This window comes from Papilio machaon, chromosome Z (assembly GCF_912999745.1).
Source record: "Papilio machaon chromosome Z, ilPapMach1.1, whole genome shotgun sequence".
In the NCBI taxonomy this organism is placed as follows: domain Eukaryota; kingdom Metazoa; phylum Arthropoda; class Insecta; order Lepidoptera; family Papilionidae; genus Papilio; species Papilio machaon.
The window spans coordinates 8170622-8188974 of NC_060016.1; the positions used below are offsets into that span (position 1 = coordinate 8170622).

The window sequence follows — 18353 nt, forward strand, 5'->3', positions numbered from 1 at the left end:
AATCTTAATAGACAATGTTGATTACAAACTGCACTACTAAAATAAATAGTATTATTTATTTGATGTAAACAAAGTTATCAATGTCAACAAAATATGACTGATGAGTGAGCGAAAGGAGCTGATTATGAACTTGTCTGACATGAAACGAGGAAATGGCTATGACGCATCAAATACAGAAATTAAACTTACCTTGTTTCAAATTCAAATTGTTTCAAATTAAAGCCTATTGTCAATAGTTTAACTATAATCATGCTAAAGTTAGTTTCGATTAAAGTTATAAAATACATGAGTAAAAACGATCTTTTAACTTCATAGATTTTATGATTTGGAATGGGAGATAATCATATTTTAAGTATGTATACATATGTCTGTCCGATTGCTAAATTCCATCGTGTGTCCAAACCAATAAAGTAGTAGCAGTTTGTTATGAAATAACTTTGATCGTAAGATTAAATTCGTATTCTTTCATTCAGTACACAGTTTCATATGTATCAGAGGGTACAAGAAATTTTTATTATTTATTTAGCTAGATATTTATAAATTTGCTTTTTTTAATCTGCATAAACGTATATTTTTAATTGTTCGTTTTACAGTTTCGATGTTATACTTAGTGATTGAGTGTCATAAAGCTGGAATACGCGCGTGTTCTATCTTTTACGAATAGGTCGATAAACAATGTAATCTATAACCGCTCAAGTCATCGCGTATGAAACAAATTAAAAATATATATATATAAAAGTTATTGTTACAAACAAAACAATATATGTATAAGCCAATTTTAGCCTATTCTTGTAAAATTTAATTGGTATTAGTGTTTTAGGTCATTAACTAAAATCCCAGTTTAAAACATATTGTTATCTCTGTTTTGTCAAAGATAATGACAGGTATGTTTTATAAAGATATTTTAGTCACGAAAACCAACGGTTAAACCGTCAATAAATCAAGATTTCTGCATCAATTTTACATCGCCAATTAATTTCGCTGTTTCTAATAATTAAGTTAGCTGTCAAGAAATGTTATTTTCAACAAATAGCTTTAATATTATGTTTTTTTTCCAATATATTTGGGAAGTTTGTTAAAAATTTACTTTTTTATTTGGCAGACAATTTACTATCATATTAAATACATAATAAATTATTTATTTTAGCGATAATGGTTTTTAAGTGAACCTATATCTAAGTATTATTTGAAAATACTTATCATTGTATTTACATAATGATACTTTGTGTCAATTACATTATTTAAAGTTTGAGTTCGAGCCCAGGTTTACTTTTTGTTGTTATCATTATGAATTATATTTTGTAGGATTGATCAAATTGTTTTTTTGTTACTTCGCTGTTAACAACCACTTAACACTGCGTATTTTTATTTATGCTTCAACAAATACAAATTGAATTTGTTTCTAAAAGTATGTTTTGCGATTGGAAAAAAATTGATTTTAATTTACATATCTGGAACAACTTCCTTGACGCAAACAAGTTGCAACAATTTGCGTGTGAACAATACTAATAAGAGCGGTGTTAGGGTTGACATTGAGTGATTGCGCGCTTTGTTCTGTAAAGTTTGTGTTCATACTCTGGTATTAAATGACCTTGTTAAAGCCCCTCCCGGGTGCACATGTGCTGGGATCAACGACATGATCAAGAAACCGACTTTGTCCTGATCAACCGCCACATATCAGATTAAAGTGGTTGGAACCAGCTTCGGCCGGTGGATTAATTACAATGAGGAATTAAAGATAGCATGATGTGTGTGATAAAGTTATTTTGGATTCCGCGCGGTTAGCGAGGCTGGTGCCTCGGCCCGTTACCGTCGCCAAGCTTCTGAATACTAACACTGAAACACCTTTAGCGCATGCAAAGTACATCCAGATTGTCTGGGATTAAGACCAACAGTCGCGATTTTCGTCTATTTCTTTTTAACTAACACAACCAACACAAACTTGTTTGATGAAACGGTAAACGAGGCTTAAGTAAGCCGCTGGCTGTTCTTAGATAGGAATTACGGTTCTCTTAAGATCATATGCAAACGGAATGTTAAGAAGGTAAATTCGTTTCGTCTTTTTGATATCGATCTTGATTGTTAGAAAGCTCGTTTGAACGGTTTTTTTCTTTGCCAATGAATTCAGTTCGCGCCGGCGCGCCTGCATAGGAATGTAGGACTTATATATTATTGTATATTTATCTTAACTTGAAGCAGGAAATCATTTCAATAAATAGGCGTCCGCGACCAGACCGGTTAACGCCGTCTTTAATGGATCCGTTAATTCTGTGAATGCAAGAATAAAATGTTCGCCATCACATTCCGTAAAATATTCTGTACCTATATCTGTGTGATACATTGTGTATAACTTCATTAATTTTAATTATAAAAATTCAAAAAGTGTTCAGTAGAATTTCATATATTTACTAAATTCGCAGCACTTAAAAAAATTGCCAAAAACATTAATCACACAAGTAACAAAAAAATAAAGGAACAATCACAAAATCGAGACAAAAAACTTGCGATTCTCGCCGGAGTACAACAATTAAATAACGCTTCCCAGAATCGTTGCTCGTAATTATCTAAGCAATTCAGATGGAGGCATTGAGTTGCCGCCACGGGTCATGTTTGTTTTCAAGTTTTTCTGTTCTGTTTATTGATGAATGAATTAATAAAAATGTATTCGCGTGACGAAATTAATTGTTGAACGATCGCGTTTGGAACTTTTCCGTGACTAAATCGCAACTCTTACATCTCGACCCTCGATTAAGACTTTTATTGTCACAAATTACTGCTACTTATTATCCCTGGCCCAGATGAAGTCGTATGTACCAGCCTCTAGGCTGAGAATAATTGCAGATATATTTAATACAGTCATATATTATCAAATTTATTTATACTAAATAATGTTAAGTAATTGAAAATGTCAACTTACACGTTGCCTGGCATGTAGGTAATAAGTTCCATTCAAGAGCAAAAACTTCATTTGTAACTATTTTTGTTACCTATTTCGGTATTTAATTAAATCTATGAAACATTATTTGTGTAAAAGATTAAAACCTTTATGGAAACGAAGACATGTGCCAATTAAAAAGATGAAAAAAATATTTGATAGTTTTCGTATCTTACTTCACTTCTTTAGGAATTTACTATGTTAAAAACATTAATTTTATTCAAAGTTTTTTTCGCTTTTGGAGCTATTTATCATCGGTGATTTAGATGTTTTCGTGTTTTCTTTGTTAAGGTAATTTATTTCTAGCGAGTTCTATTTCTATTGGATTATTCTTTTCATATAAACAACGATTTAAAAAAAAAGGTTTTATACAAAATGAAAATACGAGTAATTATTTTTCTTATTGTTACTATAAAGAAAGAGATGTGTTCAAGTTTAATTTTATTTTTTAAATTTAATATAAAATCATACGAAACATAATATGCAGGTACGCAGTTTTAAATTGCGAAGGTTAGGGTACTTGGCCGCAAATTAACATTTTCTGGAACATAATTTCTTCAATGAAACACACTTAGTAATAATCAAAGGAGTAATTTTGCGTTATTCACAATTTGACAATTGTCGCTAATAGTTTATTGCCAATAGGCAATTATGAGTCGTGTTTGGTACAGTCCTGCATATAAGAGACTATCGAAGCTTAATATAGACAATTGAAATGTACGATCATTCGCTACCCGAATGTTTGCTGAAGACTATTTTTGAAACAGAGTTGGCAGTGGTTTCCAGGTTATCATTTTTGACACTTATATATGGTGAACGTTAATCTGTTTAGAGATTTCATTGGCTTTTGTAGTGTGCACCCGTATTTGGTCTCAAGATATGTTTTGTAAGATCTGAAATCATCAAAATCGACAGAAGAATAGCCGTAATTGTACATCATTTGTCAATACCATTGACTTAATACCTGTTATGTGTTTTATTTGTATACAATGAAATGGTAAGTGCATAGTTAGCAAAACTAATATATTTAATAAGTGATTATTAAATTGCAAGTTGTAATTTATAACAAAGATACCTTGTTCTATTGTTTACTTAATAAACAATACGGTTCTAACTAGCTCATCATATAGTTATATTAGCTTACTGCTAATTTGAGTACAGAAACATCAAATTATCTTCGTCCACGTCTCGCTAATTTTATATTAACATACAGATTCATTCTTCTCTGTTCACTTATTTGAATTGTCATACAGTATCTGTATCGTACTATTATATAGCTGTTTGAACTATTGTGAACAGAATTATTTAGTACCACTTCACACATCCAGAGTAAATATCAATAAAGACAAAGAACAGTAATAAACTTAGCTTATATAAATAAGCTATTTACTTAACGCTGGAATATTTGTGTAGAACTGGATTTTGATGTTTATTATATACTCGTATAGTTGTCGTTTGTTTTGTTTTTTTTTCATTTAACTCATTGAAACAAAATATTTTTCTTTTATGAATTTTATATAGTTTTTTTAATTTCCTAGTTATGGTATCTTTTAGATTGATTGAGAAACACGTGTGGAATATATACAGAGTAGCAATGAAAAATAAATCGGTCAAGAGGAAAGATGTATGAATACAAACGTATTGGTCGTGTTGACGTCCTTGTTGCGACCAGTTTATTTTTACTGAACAATGATCATGTGCAAGTGACGCTCGAAGAATTAATAACGAACTGATAACTACATTTTGTATATAATAATAGTCAATACACTTTTCCGTACTATTATAAAGAAAACAGAAACGTCTGACCTTATTTCAAACGAAGGTTTGAGAAATCGTAAAAGAACTAATATGTTATATGGACGTAAAACACTGCGTATTATTTTACTGTGATTTTATTAATATACCTTACTGTTGATAGATGAAGCCTTCAGTGCCAAGCCACCCGTATCAAAACTTATTACCACCATTTTTCTTAGAAAGAGCAGAGATAAAAATCTTTCGTGTGCACATGTTTCGGCAGTTGAAATGTATGATTACAAAGTCATAGACATGAATGTAGTAATTCGTGAACGTAATTTAAAGTAGCATATACAGTCTTTATCAAATTCCTTCAAGATTACGTTAATCTGTATTCACCTTTAAGTCTGCTACTTTATCTTTATTGTAACAACCGATTCGTTGCATTTTGACTTATACATGTTTTGATTAAGTGAATCATGGCTTACTTCCTATTGCAACCTGTCAAACTTTATTACTCCAATTTGGTTCTTATCAAAAAAGTCGTTAAAAACTGTGACACACGCGGTCTTAAATCGTTTGAAATAATTTGATCACATGTGTTACGTTTAAGAAATGGTTTATTTGAGTGTTAATTTTTAAGATTGTTAGATCAAACATTTTGTTGCTATTGTATAAACTAACGATAGTTCTGTTACGTGGTAAATTCATTTAGAACTCAGCCAATTAAATTGTGTATCTACAAGTGTAGTTTGCACTCGCTCGACTTGATTGTATCAATGTGTAGTTGCCAGTATTGAATTACTAATACATAATGTAATGATTACATAATTATGAGCATTATCGCTCTATTAAACAAAAGTTCATCTTACAAATGGCAATCGTAACAAAATTCTTGAAGTATTTAGGTTATGAATCTTTTTTTAAATCGTCTTTTTCAATAAGCAATTTGTCCACAGTCCGAAATTAACATTTAAACAAGTATAAAAGGTGTTAAAATAATGACACCAAATATTGTTAAATATTTTTCTATTCAATTAGCAAGAAACACAAGACATAGCTATTCCAATAAAACTTAATATAATATCAACAATAAATGTAAACAAACAGCGGATGTTAGGTACCTTGACATTTACGTGGATAGTAAGCTGCGTTTCAAAAACAATTATTTGGATAAAAACGAGAAATACTTTAAAATACTTGTATGTAAACGCTTAAGGACGTTTTTTTAAAAAAAACTAAATATTCTTTGAAATTTAAAAATTCAATACTTCTTAGAAAGCTTAAGCTAATCTTAGGTTTGCGTATAAATAATATACCATTTTCTTTGCAAGATAAATACAGAAACAAAACATGACGTACTTCCAATTCTATTGAATTTATTACAACACTCGTAGTTTTGTAATATTACATTTGCTTCATAAATGTTACCTTACTTCTTAAAAAAATATAGGATTTTATTATAGGATAAAGATCATCTTCATAATTATCAACCTACCCTTTTCTCTACGGGGGGTCGGCCTTGTATATCCATACATACATCACCATTCACACAATCCAGCCCTGCTTTCTTTTGTCTTACCCTACCTTTGTAGCCATCCACATTCAATCTTATTACTTTTTTGATAATGTGATAATCGTTATGGGATGAAAATGACAGTCTGAAATGTTTCTTTTCTATGCTATTCAAGCTAAGTGAGTGACGATAGGCTTATCCTTCGTCACCTTTGGGTCTAATAGTTTCGTCACTTTTGAGTAGGCAAATATGTTGCGCTTAAGGTGTACAATATTTTAATAAATAATTAAAAAAAACTTGAGAGGTGTCAAGGGACACCCGGATGGAACGAAGTTCCTTTCTATTAAATAGTGAAGGAACCAATGTTTATTCAATGAATAAAAAACTTAAGTCTTCACAAGAAGTACATTTTATTTCTATGAATATTCGTTATATATTGTCACGTCGTTGCCATGGTATAGAAAAAAGTGTCGTGACAACTTTTCGTAAGAATTTTTTCCGTCTAGCCCCCTTTCACAACGCGCGATAAGGAACTTCGTTCCAATAAATAAATAATGATACATGGCTAATGTCAGATGACAATTAACAAGTATAAACAACAAGGCTTATTTATACACATTCGAAGTCGTCATGGGCAAATAACACGGATTTCTATATACTTCTATTGTTCGTTACTTTTTTGCGCATGGTTTCGAAGACCTTGAAACAATCGTTAATTCATGATGGTAGGGAACTGACACACGCAGGAAACGGAGATTGATGCGTTTCGGTCATAGTTGATGCCGCGACTAATTTAATCATTAAAATAAATAATAAGGGGAAAAATACCAGTAACCGATGATCGTATGTACAGATGTTTTTATATAGAAACAAGAGAAGTAATGTTTCCCACAAACAATTGACAGTTTACCTTTTTTATCAGAATGTTTGGACGCTAAATACTAAAATCTATACTGTTAAATACTAAACGCCATAACTTTATAAATGTGCTGCCACAAATTATTTATTTATGAAGGAATAGATTTAAAAATCTGCGTATAATTATTGTATTAACATTGTTAACGTCGTGGGAACGAATAACAATAAACGTATTAAAAATGCAAACTTCAGTAGAGGTTGTGATGAGTCAGTCATTAAATGTGCTGTAAAGTTACTGTTATGTTTATGGATAGACTGTTTTTCTTGGACTTGTTAGTATCGATCATGTAGAAAAATCTTTGTTATCTGTAAGTAAAATTTTACTTAGTTAGTTTTAGTAAATTAAAAAAAATATATAAAAAGTACTTTTGCCAGCGACTTCGTCAGCGCGGAATTAAAAAATTATAAGAATACTAGCTGTCGCCCGCGACTCCGTCCGCGCGCAGTTAAAAAATGGGGGGGGGGGGTTATGAAAAATAGATGTTGGCCGATTCTCAGACCTACTGAATATGCTCCACAAAATTTCATGAGAATCGGTCAAGCCGTTTCGGAGGAGTACGGGAACGCAAACTGTGACACGAGAATTTTATATATTAGAAATATAGCTTATGTCAGATAGTGAAAGGCTTTCTAAATGGCAAAAAAAAATGAAATCAGCCCAGTACTTTTTCAGTTTATTCGTTATGCAAAAAGACGTTGCTGCGCGTTGCGCCGTACTATGTGATTTTACAGAACAAAAACCGTTTAATCAATTTAGACCGGTAATAAAAACTTATATGGCATAATATGCAAATGCAATGGCCTGAGTATTAATTTTGGCAAGTACTTATACGGATCATACTCGCAGTTGTTTCAATACGGTGTCCCACACTGAGTGATTATCTCACAATCAAACTTTAATTGAATACTATCCTTTTTTGTCCATATAAATCGTATGAAGCCCATACTCAGGTATCGCCTCGTCGAAGACTCAACGTTCATTTTTGTCACTAACATAGCACGTGTTAGTTAAAGATTTAATGCGTTTAAAAAATTATGCAAATAAGTAACTTATGTATGAAATGAAAGATAATATGCTGGGGGATTCCCAACAAACGCGGATTAAATTATTAGATTTAATTTTACACTCGGTTTTTAAAAGGTCAATAAATTTAATATAACGATAAAAATCTAGACAGATATTGATTCATAAATTTGGGTTGCTAGAACGATTGATTTTGTAAATATAATCTCGTAAAGAATATTGTCAAACGAGAAGTAATGATGAAAACGTATGACCGCAGAAATGATCGATTTGCCCGCTGCCTAACTCCGAACATAGTTTTCACAGAGCGGGGCATTATATCATGACGAAAAGGTTTGTGGAGCCGCGAATACAATGCCACTGTATGTACACAGCCGGTGTAGGCCATTGTGACGTGCGGTGCGAACCTAATGGAAATTGTTACAGAGCTTCCTAAATGAACATCGGCACACAAACATGTGTTACTCTTGTAGAAACAAAATTCAACATTTGTTTACGATGGTTGCAGACTTTTCCGTTTCAGAACGATTTAATTGTTGTTTACAAACGTTTCCATTTATATCCCCGTTCAATTTTATAAACTCGATTCTTTTTATTTTGAAATTGATTAAGCACTACTGTTTTATAATTATTTTAATACCTTGAACAATACGAATCCTTGATTTCCTTGTGTGAAATTTTCATTAATAGTTTTTTTTTTGTTTCCCCAGGACAAAAGGAGGTAACACGTAATGACTGCTACTCACGGAGGCGGCTGCGAAGACGCCCGCCCTGATAAGGATTACACTAACAAAACTGGATTCAAGAACGATGCATACCAACACGACAGAGACTCGAACGATGACATCGTCAAGCCACCACCGCTGCCAACTGAAGAAGATATGTACGCTTCTGGAAAGGTTAAGCTATCGAGAAACGAAAAATGGAGGATACTGAAGAACGTTGCAGCCGTAAGCGCTGCTTTCATGGTACAGTTCACAGCTTTCCAAGGAACAGCTAATCTGCAATCATCTATCAACGCTGCCGACGGACTTGGAACAGTGTCGCTAAGCTCAATCTACGCTGCGCTCGTCGTCTCCTGCATTTTCGTTCCCACATTTCTTATCAAAAGGCTCACGGTCAAGTGGACACTATGTCTTTCCATGATGTGCTACGCGCCTTACATTGGTGCGCAATTCTATCCAGCTTTCTACACCCTAGTACCTGCCGGGGTTGTAGTTGGCTTAGGAGCAGCTCCTATGTGGACATCCAAGGCCACCTATCTAACTCAAGCTGGTAGTGTCTACGCTAAATTAACAGATCAAGCAGTAGACGGTATAATTGTCCGATTCTTCGGATTCTTTTTCCTGGCATGGCAAACCGCTGAACTGTGGGGCAACCTCATTTCTAGTTTGGGTAAGTTATTTGACTATTCAAAGATTTTTGATATTACTATTAGAGTTTATTTGTTTCAATTCCACAAGAATAACTCCTCAATTTATAACTGTGATAACAAACTACTCGTAGAATGCCAGCAATAGAAATACTTTTTTAGATTTAATATTTGAAATTAATTTTCATAATATCTTGTTGCAGTTTTCTCATCCGGAGTGCACAGCGGCAACAGTCAGAACACGTCTAACACGTTATTGACGTGTGGCGCCAACTTCTGCATGATCGGCGGCGGTCACCATGACAACCGCAACCTGCACCGGCCGCCAGACAGTGAGATATATGAGATCAGTGCCATATACCTCGCTTGCGTCGTCGTTGCCGTCATCATGGTTGCTGTTCTTGTTGATCCCTTGTCCAGGTACATTTTCACCTACACTAATATTATAAAGAAAAAAAAGTGATTGTTTCCATATCCCAAATATAAAGTTAATAAGCTATAATTACTATTATACATATTCCTGAAGTATGGAAGGAAGAAAATAAGATGTAAACAAAATATATATTCCAATTGCGATAGATAATTACACAAACTCATTTTCAAGTGGTTTGGTTTCGACAATTTTTTGCACAGCGCCATTCCTACGTTGATTGACATTGTATGGGCATAGAAACCAACTCTTTTTTTTTCAATGTTGCGATTTGATCACTCGCGTCTTCTAACTCGAGTCAATGGTCGACCTTAGGATCATGAATTTGCGAACGTTTTACTTTTATAATTGCTTTCAACGAATTCTGCTTAAAAAAAACAGCAGCATATTTTTTTTGTTTCTTGACATAAACATTGGATATAATTTATCTGTTAAAAACGTGACTATAAACGTGATTGTGTAGTAATACCATATTCACAGCAAAAAAAAACAAATTAATTATTTGAACATTTAGGTACGGTGAAAAACAGAGGAATTCGGATCCTTCCAGAGAACTGACAGGAATTCAACTGCTCTCGGCGACCGCTTACCAACTGAAGAAACCCAACCAACAATTGCTTATACCTATTACACTATGGATTGGAATGGAACAAGCGTTTATTGGCGCTGACTTCACTCAGGTAGATGTCTATCAATACATAGTATAAAACAAAGTCGCTTTCGCTGTATGTCCGTATGTATGCTTAGATCTTTAAAACTACGCAACGGATTTTGACGCGGTTTTTTTTTAATAGATAGAGTGATTCTTAAGGAAGGTTTGTATGTATAATAAATGCATAATATAGTAGAGAAACACTGATAAATTTAAAGTTTTCTAATGTGATGTCGTAAGTAAGCACGTTTTTTGCGCTTATATTGCAAACGCTGGCTGAACCCTACGAGATAGACCAAAATAATGTACTACAGTATTGTTCACCTTAAAAAGTTCAACAAAAAAGTCCGCGATGGTATATGTCTATCTCTTAGGGATAACCCAGCATAACCATTTTTATTCTTTTACGAAGTGATTTTAAACAATACAGCATTAATCCTTATCCATTTAAGTACCATAAATAAATTGTGCATTTATTCTGTAGTAGGTATATTTTGCATTGCACCCGTGCGAAGCCGGGGCGGGTCGCTAGTAAATGATAAAACAATAACTAAACCTCACATTGATGTGTACACAGTGTTATCCATTTCTTAATATTACGGTATGCTGCGCTGGTATATTAAAGCAAAAGCATCATATTAATGTCAACGGAATACCTGTATCTAGCTAATAATTATTTTACATCTGATATAAAATGTTTTTAAATCTTAGTCCCGTCTCAAGCACGTGCCTATTTTTTTGTAGTTCATTATCTGCGAAACATTTATCTTTGCCGTTAGTTTTTTTTACTCCTTCAACAAGAAACTTTTTTATTTCCACTTTAGCTCCGACCGTTAGAACAAATTGATTATTTCACTACAGAACTACGTATCGAATAAAAATAGGACATTGAAAGCGTTTTAAATATTCTACCAAAGCCTTTGCTTGCTCTGAAAAAATCTTGTTTTAACAGGATATTGTCGTGAAATCACTAGACGTGTCTATTAACATAACATGACCTTCACGTTCGTATAATAACATTCTATCGTCCTTCATTATGTAATAAACACAAATTATATTGTTGCTTTTACACTTACCAAAATTTTAAATAAGTATTTCCACAATTCCAAAACGAAAATTTGCTGACATCTGAACGTAAATACTGCCCTTTCCACCGAGTTCCCTGTACTTATTCTACTTTATCACGCACCAGATTTTTGTCCTCCATTCGTCATTTCAATCGTCACTCCCTTCTTAATCATATCAACTTTATTTAAAAAATAATTTCTTTCAGGCTTACGTCTCGTGTGCTCTTGGCATTCGGTCTATCGGATACGTGATGATCTGCTTCGGAGTTGTCAACGCAATCTGTTCTCTGCTCTTCGGATCAGCCATGAAGTTCATCGGACGATTCCCCATACTGTTCATGGGTGCAGCTCTTCATCTCGGATTGATCGTATGGCTTCTGATATGGAGACCTAATCCTGAATCACCCACCGTTTTCTTCGTAATATCCGGACTATGGGGAGTTGGTGATGCTGTTTGGCAAACCCAAATCAATGGTAAGTTTAAATACGATCACTTTTGTTTTTATATCGGCAAATAACATTTTAGGTACACTAGTGCATGTACACTACCGGGCTCCAATTTATTTGATCAGGTGTGAAAATCTAACCGCGTTTAACAAAACAATTCCATTTAACATCCACGTTGAAACACCTCCAATTCGTGTCAATGGCGAGTAGATTGGAGCACAGATTTTAAAAACGAAAATAAATTTTTATATACTACAGTCCGACCTGGATAAACATGAGTCTCTCGAACCCGATATTCTCGCTTACGGAGGTCGTCCGTCGCGACCGGACATTCGCTTAACCCAATAACTACCTTCGAATCACTCCTCGAGATCTCAATAATACATAAAATTCATGAAATTTCGAAGCGAATAAATAATCTTAAGCCATGTCAGTAATTCCTTTGTTATCTGCACCAATTTTTCTCGTTGACTTTAACATACTTGTTTAATTAAACAACGGCTCCAACTTCTAGCTTCGTTGTTCACTCACTTAATGGTGTCACTGTAAACCAGCAATAACCGAATTGTTGAAAATAGGCGTATTTTTGTCGATTTTAAAGTAGCTAATAAGCCATACATGTGTGCGTGAACAATTACAGTGTAAACGTGGGAACTAGATTTATCCGTTACAGTACGTTAAACATCTTATTAATTAAATAAATGGCTTACATTGATTAAGAACGAAATGAAAATTAAACAACAAAATTCATACCCGTAACCCTATGGGGTAGGCAGATACTACGGACCTCCGTATGACGTGATCCTGACATATCTCTGTAACTTCTTCTACATACATACATGCACGTCGGTTTCAGGTTCTTTAATACCACTCTTTTTGAGTATTTCAACAATCTAGATAGTATAAATCCGTTTGGAAAATTAAAAAATTTAGTGATTATTGATTTTAGAATTTATCATATTGTGCTTGAAAGTATATGTTACATTGGAGTACATTTCAGTATGTCAATAAAAGACATGACCTCTCTTGTAAATCATTCGTTACTTTGTACATACATATTTGATCTTTTTATCTTTTCCTCGCTTGATACTTAAGTACACAATGAATCACTTCTGATTGCCATCCAATAGACTGGATTCTTATTTTTAACTCATAAAAAGCAAAAAGACCTGGTTTATAAATAGAATTTCTCATCGTCTTTCCCTAACCGTCCCAGCTAGAATGTTATCTAAGCTAGACGAAGTTGCGCCTTTGCCTTCCACCTGTAAAACAGGTTTCAGCTATTAATTTCTGACTCAGACAAAACTAGTTACAGCCCTTAACTTAGACCTACACATTAACTAGATATACAACAATAGCATTTATCTGTAATTTTTAAGTTTATCGCTTCTTCACCTCTACAATAATATTTTATTCACCGACTTATTTTCAAAAATAACTGCACTATTCTAGTATTTTTGAATCATAATATTGTCTCTCAAGGCTTGTTTAAGAATTTGGTTCACGAAAGCCAAATCGGTATACCGCACCCTCACATCTGGTATCATAATAGACCATAAGGCTGGTAAAGTAGAATCGGGACAAAATTTTAACATCCCCAGTTCCAAATAGACAGTTATGCTAATGTATTGATAGATCCTTGGAAGGTTTCTTTATGTAAGAAAATACTTAGGTTAAACTTGTTAAAATTGATAAAAGCTAATTCATTTGTTTGTATCGGAATATCGAATAATTATTATATACTCGTATTATATGTTTTAAGTATCCTTAAATCTAATTTTTAAAATTTCCGATCTGGTTATTGTTCGAACTTGGATGGAGCTCAACTTACGTGCGGTGAAAAAAAGATTAATAACCATCAACAATATATGTACAATGCTTTAAAAAATATTAAAAATAATATATTACATATAATACGATTAAAAATTACACGCTCGATGCACATTTACATGTTGAGTGGAATAATTACACACCATATCGTAAAGATGACAAATAACCGCAATCTAGATAGGCAACAACATCAAAATTCTTAAATGACTTAAATTACATTTCTCACACATCGAACTCTTTCTTTCATATTCGGAATTTAATAAAAGGTTCAAATTTACTACTTGATTCGGTTGGTACTAAAACAGTCACATACAAACGGCTCAAGCAGTCGGTACCGACTACAAGTGGTCAGTTAGGCGTTGAACTGTTGTTATTATAATTTTGTCTACATGCCTGTACCGACTAATTTATAGTAATAAATATATCATACTGAGTTACGAATGTTGAATAAATCTAAAATATAAGTAATGGGCTCATTAATTATATAGTCATCACATTATATCATTGAATTTGTGCTAGTTTTATGTAATTTTCTACAACTATTTAATTTACGTAACATGTACTTAGAGGCGTCGGTGGCTCAGGGATTAAACAGTTCACTTGCAATCTGCAGGTCCTGGGTTCGAATCCCGCCATGTATCAAACTGATTTTCGATTTACATATGTACATTTATCCGACGTTCTTACGGTGTAGGAACGTCGGATAAATGTACATACATAAGGATACATATCTGAGAAGAAATTCAATGATATGTGTGAAGTCAACCGAACCGCACTGGGCCAGCGTGGTTGACTATGGCCTAGTATAGTGAGTTGATGATGAAAGTGTACTGTTTTACCGTATAAGATATTTTATATAACAGTTTACAATATTAATATAAAGTGTCCAATGAAAAAATTAAATCAAATTGAGGTTTCACATTCAAAGACCAATAACAATATAATGACTTAACTTTCTCCTGAAGCATTGAAAAAAATAAATATTACACAGTTTATGTTCCGAAGAATTTTATAAATTGGCATATCTGAGTACGTATCGCCGGTGAATAGCTATAATAAACTCAATATCACGATGGCTATTTCTTATCGGGGACATAAAACCTACTTATATATATAGAAACTAATAAAAGTACTTAGTCGCATGTAAGCTCGCTCTAAGCTATTAATAACAGTCTCAAGCTTTCCAAGTTAACTTTAATGAGTTTAATTTATCATCCATTTGCATAGATAACCTTCTTACTTAACTATAATCTCGTTTTATCTAATCGAAGATTGTAAAAAATCTCATTATTTTTACTTAATAATTATTTCAAATTAAGTTTCAACCGAATCAATTTGATTGAATGATATATCAGCGCCTAGTGCTACTAGACTTAGAGAGGATAGAAAATTAGATTATTATGGCGAAGAACACTAAAAAAGTATTTTCTCTACCATTCTCTTTTTCTTACAAGAGTGCCATCTATGTAGGTGTTTGATTTTATTTTTTTTAGTATATCTCTATGTCTAAACCTAATGTAATTCATATTTAAATTTCACTCTTTAAGCTATGACAATATCTTTATATTTAAATGTGAGGGCTAAAAATATTTTTACAGCTTACTAAGTGTCCGGATTTTTGAGCTACGACAGGCTATTGTTTAGTTGAACTGATGTCGATAATTCAATATATTTTAATAATATAAGTGTACGTTTTCACTGATCGAAAACATTAATAAAAGCATATTTTCATACAACTCATTCACCTTTAAAAACTGAGATATCAACGTTTTATGTTGTAGAACAAAACGTGGTATAACAAAACCTGTTTTTGTCATCAAGTTATTCTCTTCACACTACAGTACAATTGTTTCACAAAGAAATCAACTTACGAAATGATAAAACCTATAAGGTTAATGACTTTACTTCTAAGATTTACTCGTAATTTTTGATTAAAAATAGCTTTACGCGGCTCGTCCATTCAATGTAAATGTGTCTTTCACGTTCATTCCTTAACGCAATTTCTTTAAAAAGATTTAGAAAGTTCTCTCTTCACGTATTAACATAACATTTTTATTGCTTGTTTTTAAATATATATATTTTTATTTCAGGCCTGTATGGAGTACTGTTTAGACGGAATAAGGAAGCGGCGTTCTCTAACTACAGGCTATGGGAGAGTGCTGGCTTCGTTGTCGCCTATGCGTACTCCACTCACTTATGTGCCAGAATGAAGCTATATGTTATGATGGTCGTTTTGCTCATTGGATTCCTTGGATACATGGTTGTTGAAATACTGCACAAGAGAAAGGTACGACAATATATCTTTCTAACTTAAAATTACACGTATTAACCTATGTATTAGGAATATAACATTCAAAAACTTGGATTTATTCATACAAACATATAGATGAATAGTTGTCGTAAATCTTCAATGTAGATTTCATACCGGCTTAGGTAATAATTTGTTTAATAATGTATATTTTATTTCAGGCTCTTCGTCTCAAGGCGATTGCGGAGAACCCGGCGGCCGCCGCCGATGCCGCGATGCAGCCACCAGAGGAAGATGACGAGAAGGATGAGATTGACGACGAAATCATAATCACCCATCTGTAGATCACCTTAATCCTATCGTTTACGGTTTCAAGAATGATCTCCGTCAATGATGGTTTGCGCAACGAAGCGTAAAATACAAAATTGCCATACATCAATTTCGTTAGGTACAAAATGAACAGAAAAAATATATTTGTAATCTCAATTAATTAATTCTATTTATATATTACATATATATGTATCCGATAGTTTAGTATTTGAATGCCGAATTAAGTGAGTAAAGTAAAGACTTGACAAGTACAAACGTTCCCTTATCATGTTCATTCCAGTTCTTATAAGTATAAACATATTGAAAATCTTCGGGTCCAAATCGTTAATACTAATGTAATTTTTTTTCTTAAATCATCGTAGACGGTAAGGAAAAAACTAAGAGACCAATGATTGCATTGTCTGAGCATTATTACACTTATAATATTTATCGATTGATTAAATGTTATAAAAGTAGCGCTTATTTTAGATCTGAATAAAGGAAACAAGTTCTAACTATAAGATCAATCTCACAGCATTCACTATTCGAAACGTATTTACTTTGAGACACGGATATTAACTGACATGACCAATATGAATATTAATTTACTGAACATCTGTATTTATAATTATTTCAATAGTAATTACTTTCTTTGTCTTTTATTTGGCTCAATGGCCTTTAACTTTACTGTTTCTCTACTTATTTCCCTATGAGGAAATTTAATTATTTCCTTGAAATGTTTCAATTCCTACGTTGGTCATAACAATATTTTTGTGCAAAACTTTTGGTATTAATTAGTTGCAGTTAATCATTTATACCGTGGGTTTCTAAGACCAAAATATTAGTTTCAAACATATTGTTATCTCTGTTTTGTCAAGGATAATGACAGGGATGACCATATGTTTGTATAAAGAGATATCTGACAATTATCTGATCTAATCCTGTGGCAACAATTGAAACTAAATTGAAATAGCTCAATAGCGACCCCTGAAACAAATATGTAACAAGATTCATTTCGTACTGTATATAGTCAAATATCCTTTTTTGTATCTGAGCCGGTTCGAGAGGCGCTAGTCTCGATTTGTTGTCAGAAGTTATATAAAACCTCCATAGAAAATGGCATGAAAGAAAAAAAACATGACAGCTACAGTACGAAAAGTATCTTTTGGAACTTTTCCAAGTGACAGGAGGGCGCTAGTGTGCTGTCTCAATTTCGTTTGACGTATGCCCACCTGGTCGGTATATAGAATTAACTGTCACGTAACATAACTTCAATAGGCACATTTAAACCGGAACGAAGCAAAAGCTGTAATTTCCAAGGAATCGCCAACTTATTTATAAAGAGTGTACCAGGCCGAATAAGTTTGTCGGATAGAAGTCCTTGCGTACCCTCGATTGCTTAAATTTCTGATGTTATTGTCATAACGTTATAGTCATTTTAAGGGACATTTATATATTCTAAAATTCTTTAAGCAATGTAAAGTTAGATTGGCATTACTATATGTTATTTGAAATGTGATATCTAACGAATAGTAGATTATGAATCAATACTATAGGGTTAGTTGTAACAGTTTTTTTTTTTATTATAATCATTTAATTATAAAGAATATATTGTTACAGCTATTTTCTTGTTACTTTTCTGTTCTATTTATTTAACTATCGAAATTTTGTAAAAAAAAAAAGTATATCATATACTAAGTATATACTATATTTCACTTTTATAATATTTGAAAAAAGTGCAACTATTTTAAAACAGTTTTCACTACTATATAACAGTTGTTTTACCGTGGGTTTCTATGATAAAAATCCCAGTTCAAAACATATTGATATCTCTGTTTTTTTTCATAGATAATGACAGGGATAACGAT

General features: G+C 32.9%; 1 protein-coding gene across 2 annotated transcripts in view; it reads left to right on the forward strand.

The window, feature by feature from the left end:
- Positions 1–17232, forward strand: part of LOC106717275 (UNC93-like protein) — a 67336-nt gene extending 50104 nt beyond the window's left edge. For both annotated transcript variants that reach the window (XM_014511080.2, XM_014511081.2), the window contains 6 exons: positions 8841–9525; positions 9706–9922; positions 10447–10612; positions 11858–12125; positions 16019–16215; positions 16398–17232. In XM_014511080.2, coding sequence (XP_014366566.1) covers positions 8862–9525; positions 9706–9922; positions 10447–10612; positions 11858–12125; positions 16019–16215; positions 16398–16520 — 1635 coding nt within the window. In that variant the 5' untranslated portion in view covers positions 8841–8861 and the 3' untranslated portion in view covers positions 16521–17232. The remainder of the gene's footprint in view (positions 1–8840; positions 9526–9705; positions 9923–10446; positions 10613–11857; positions 12126–16018; positions 16216–16397) is intronic.
- The last annotated feature ends 1121 nt before the right edge of the window (positions 17233–18353 follow it).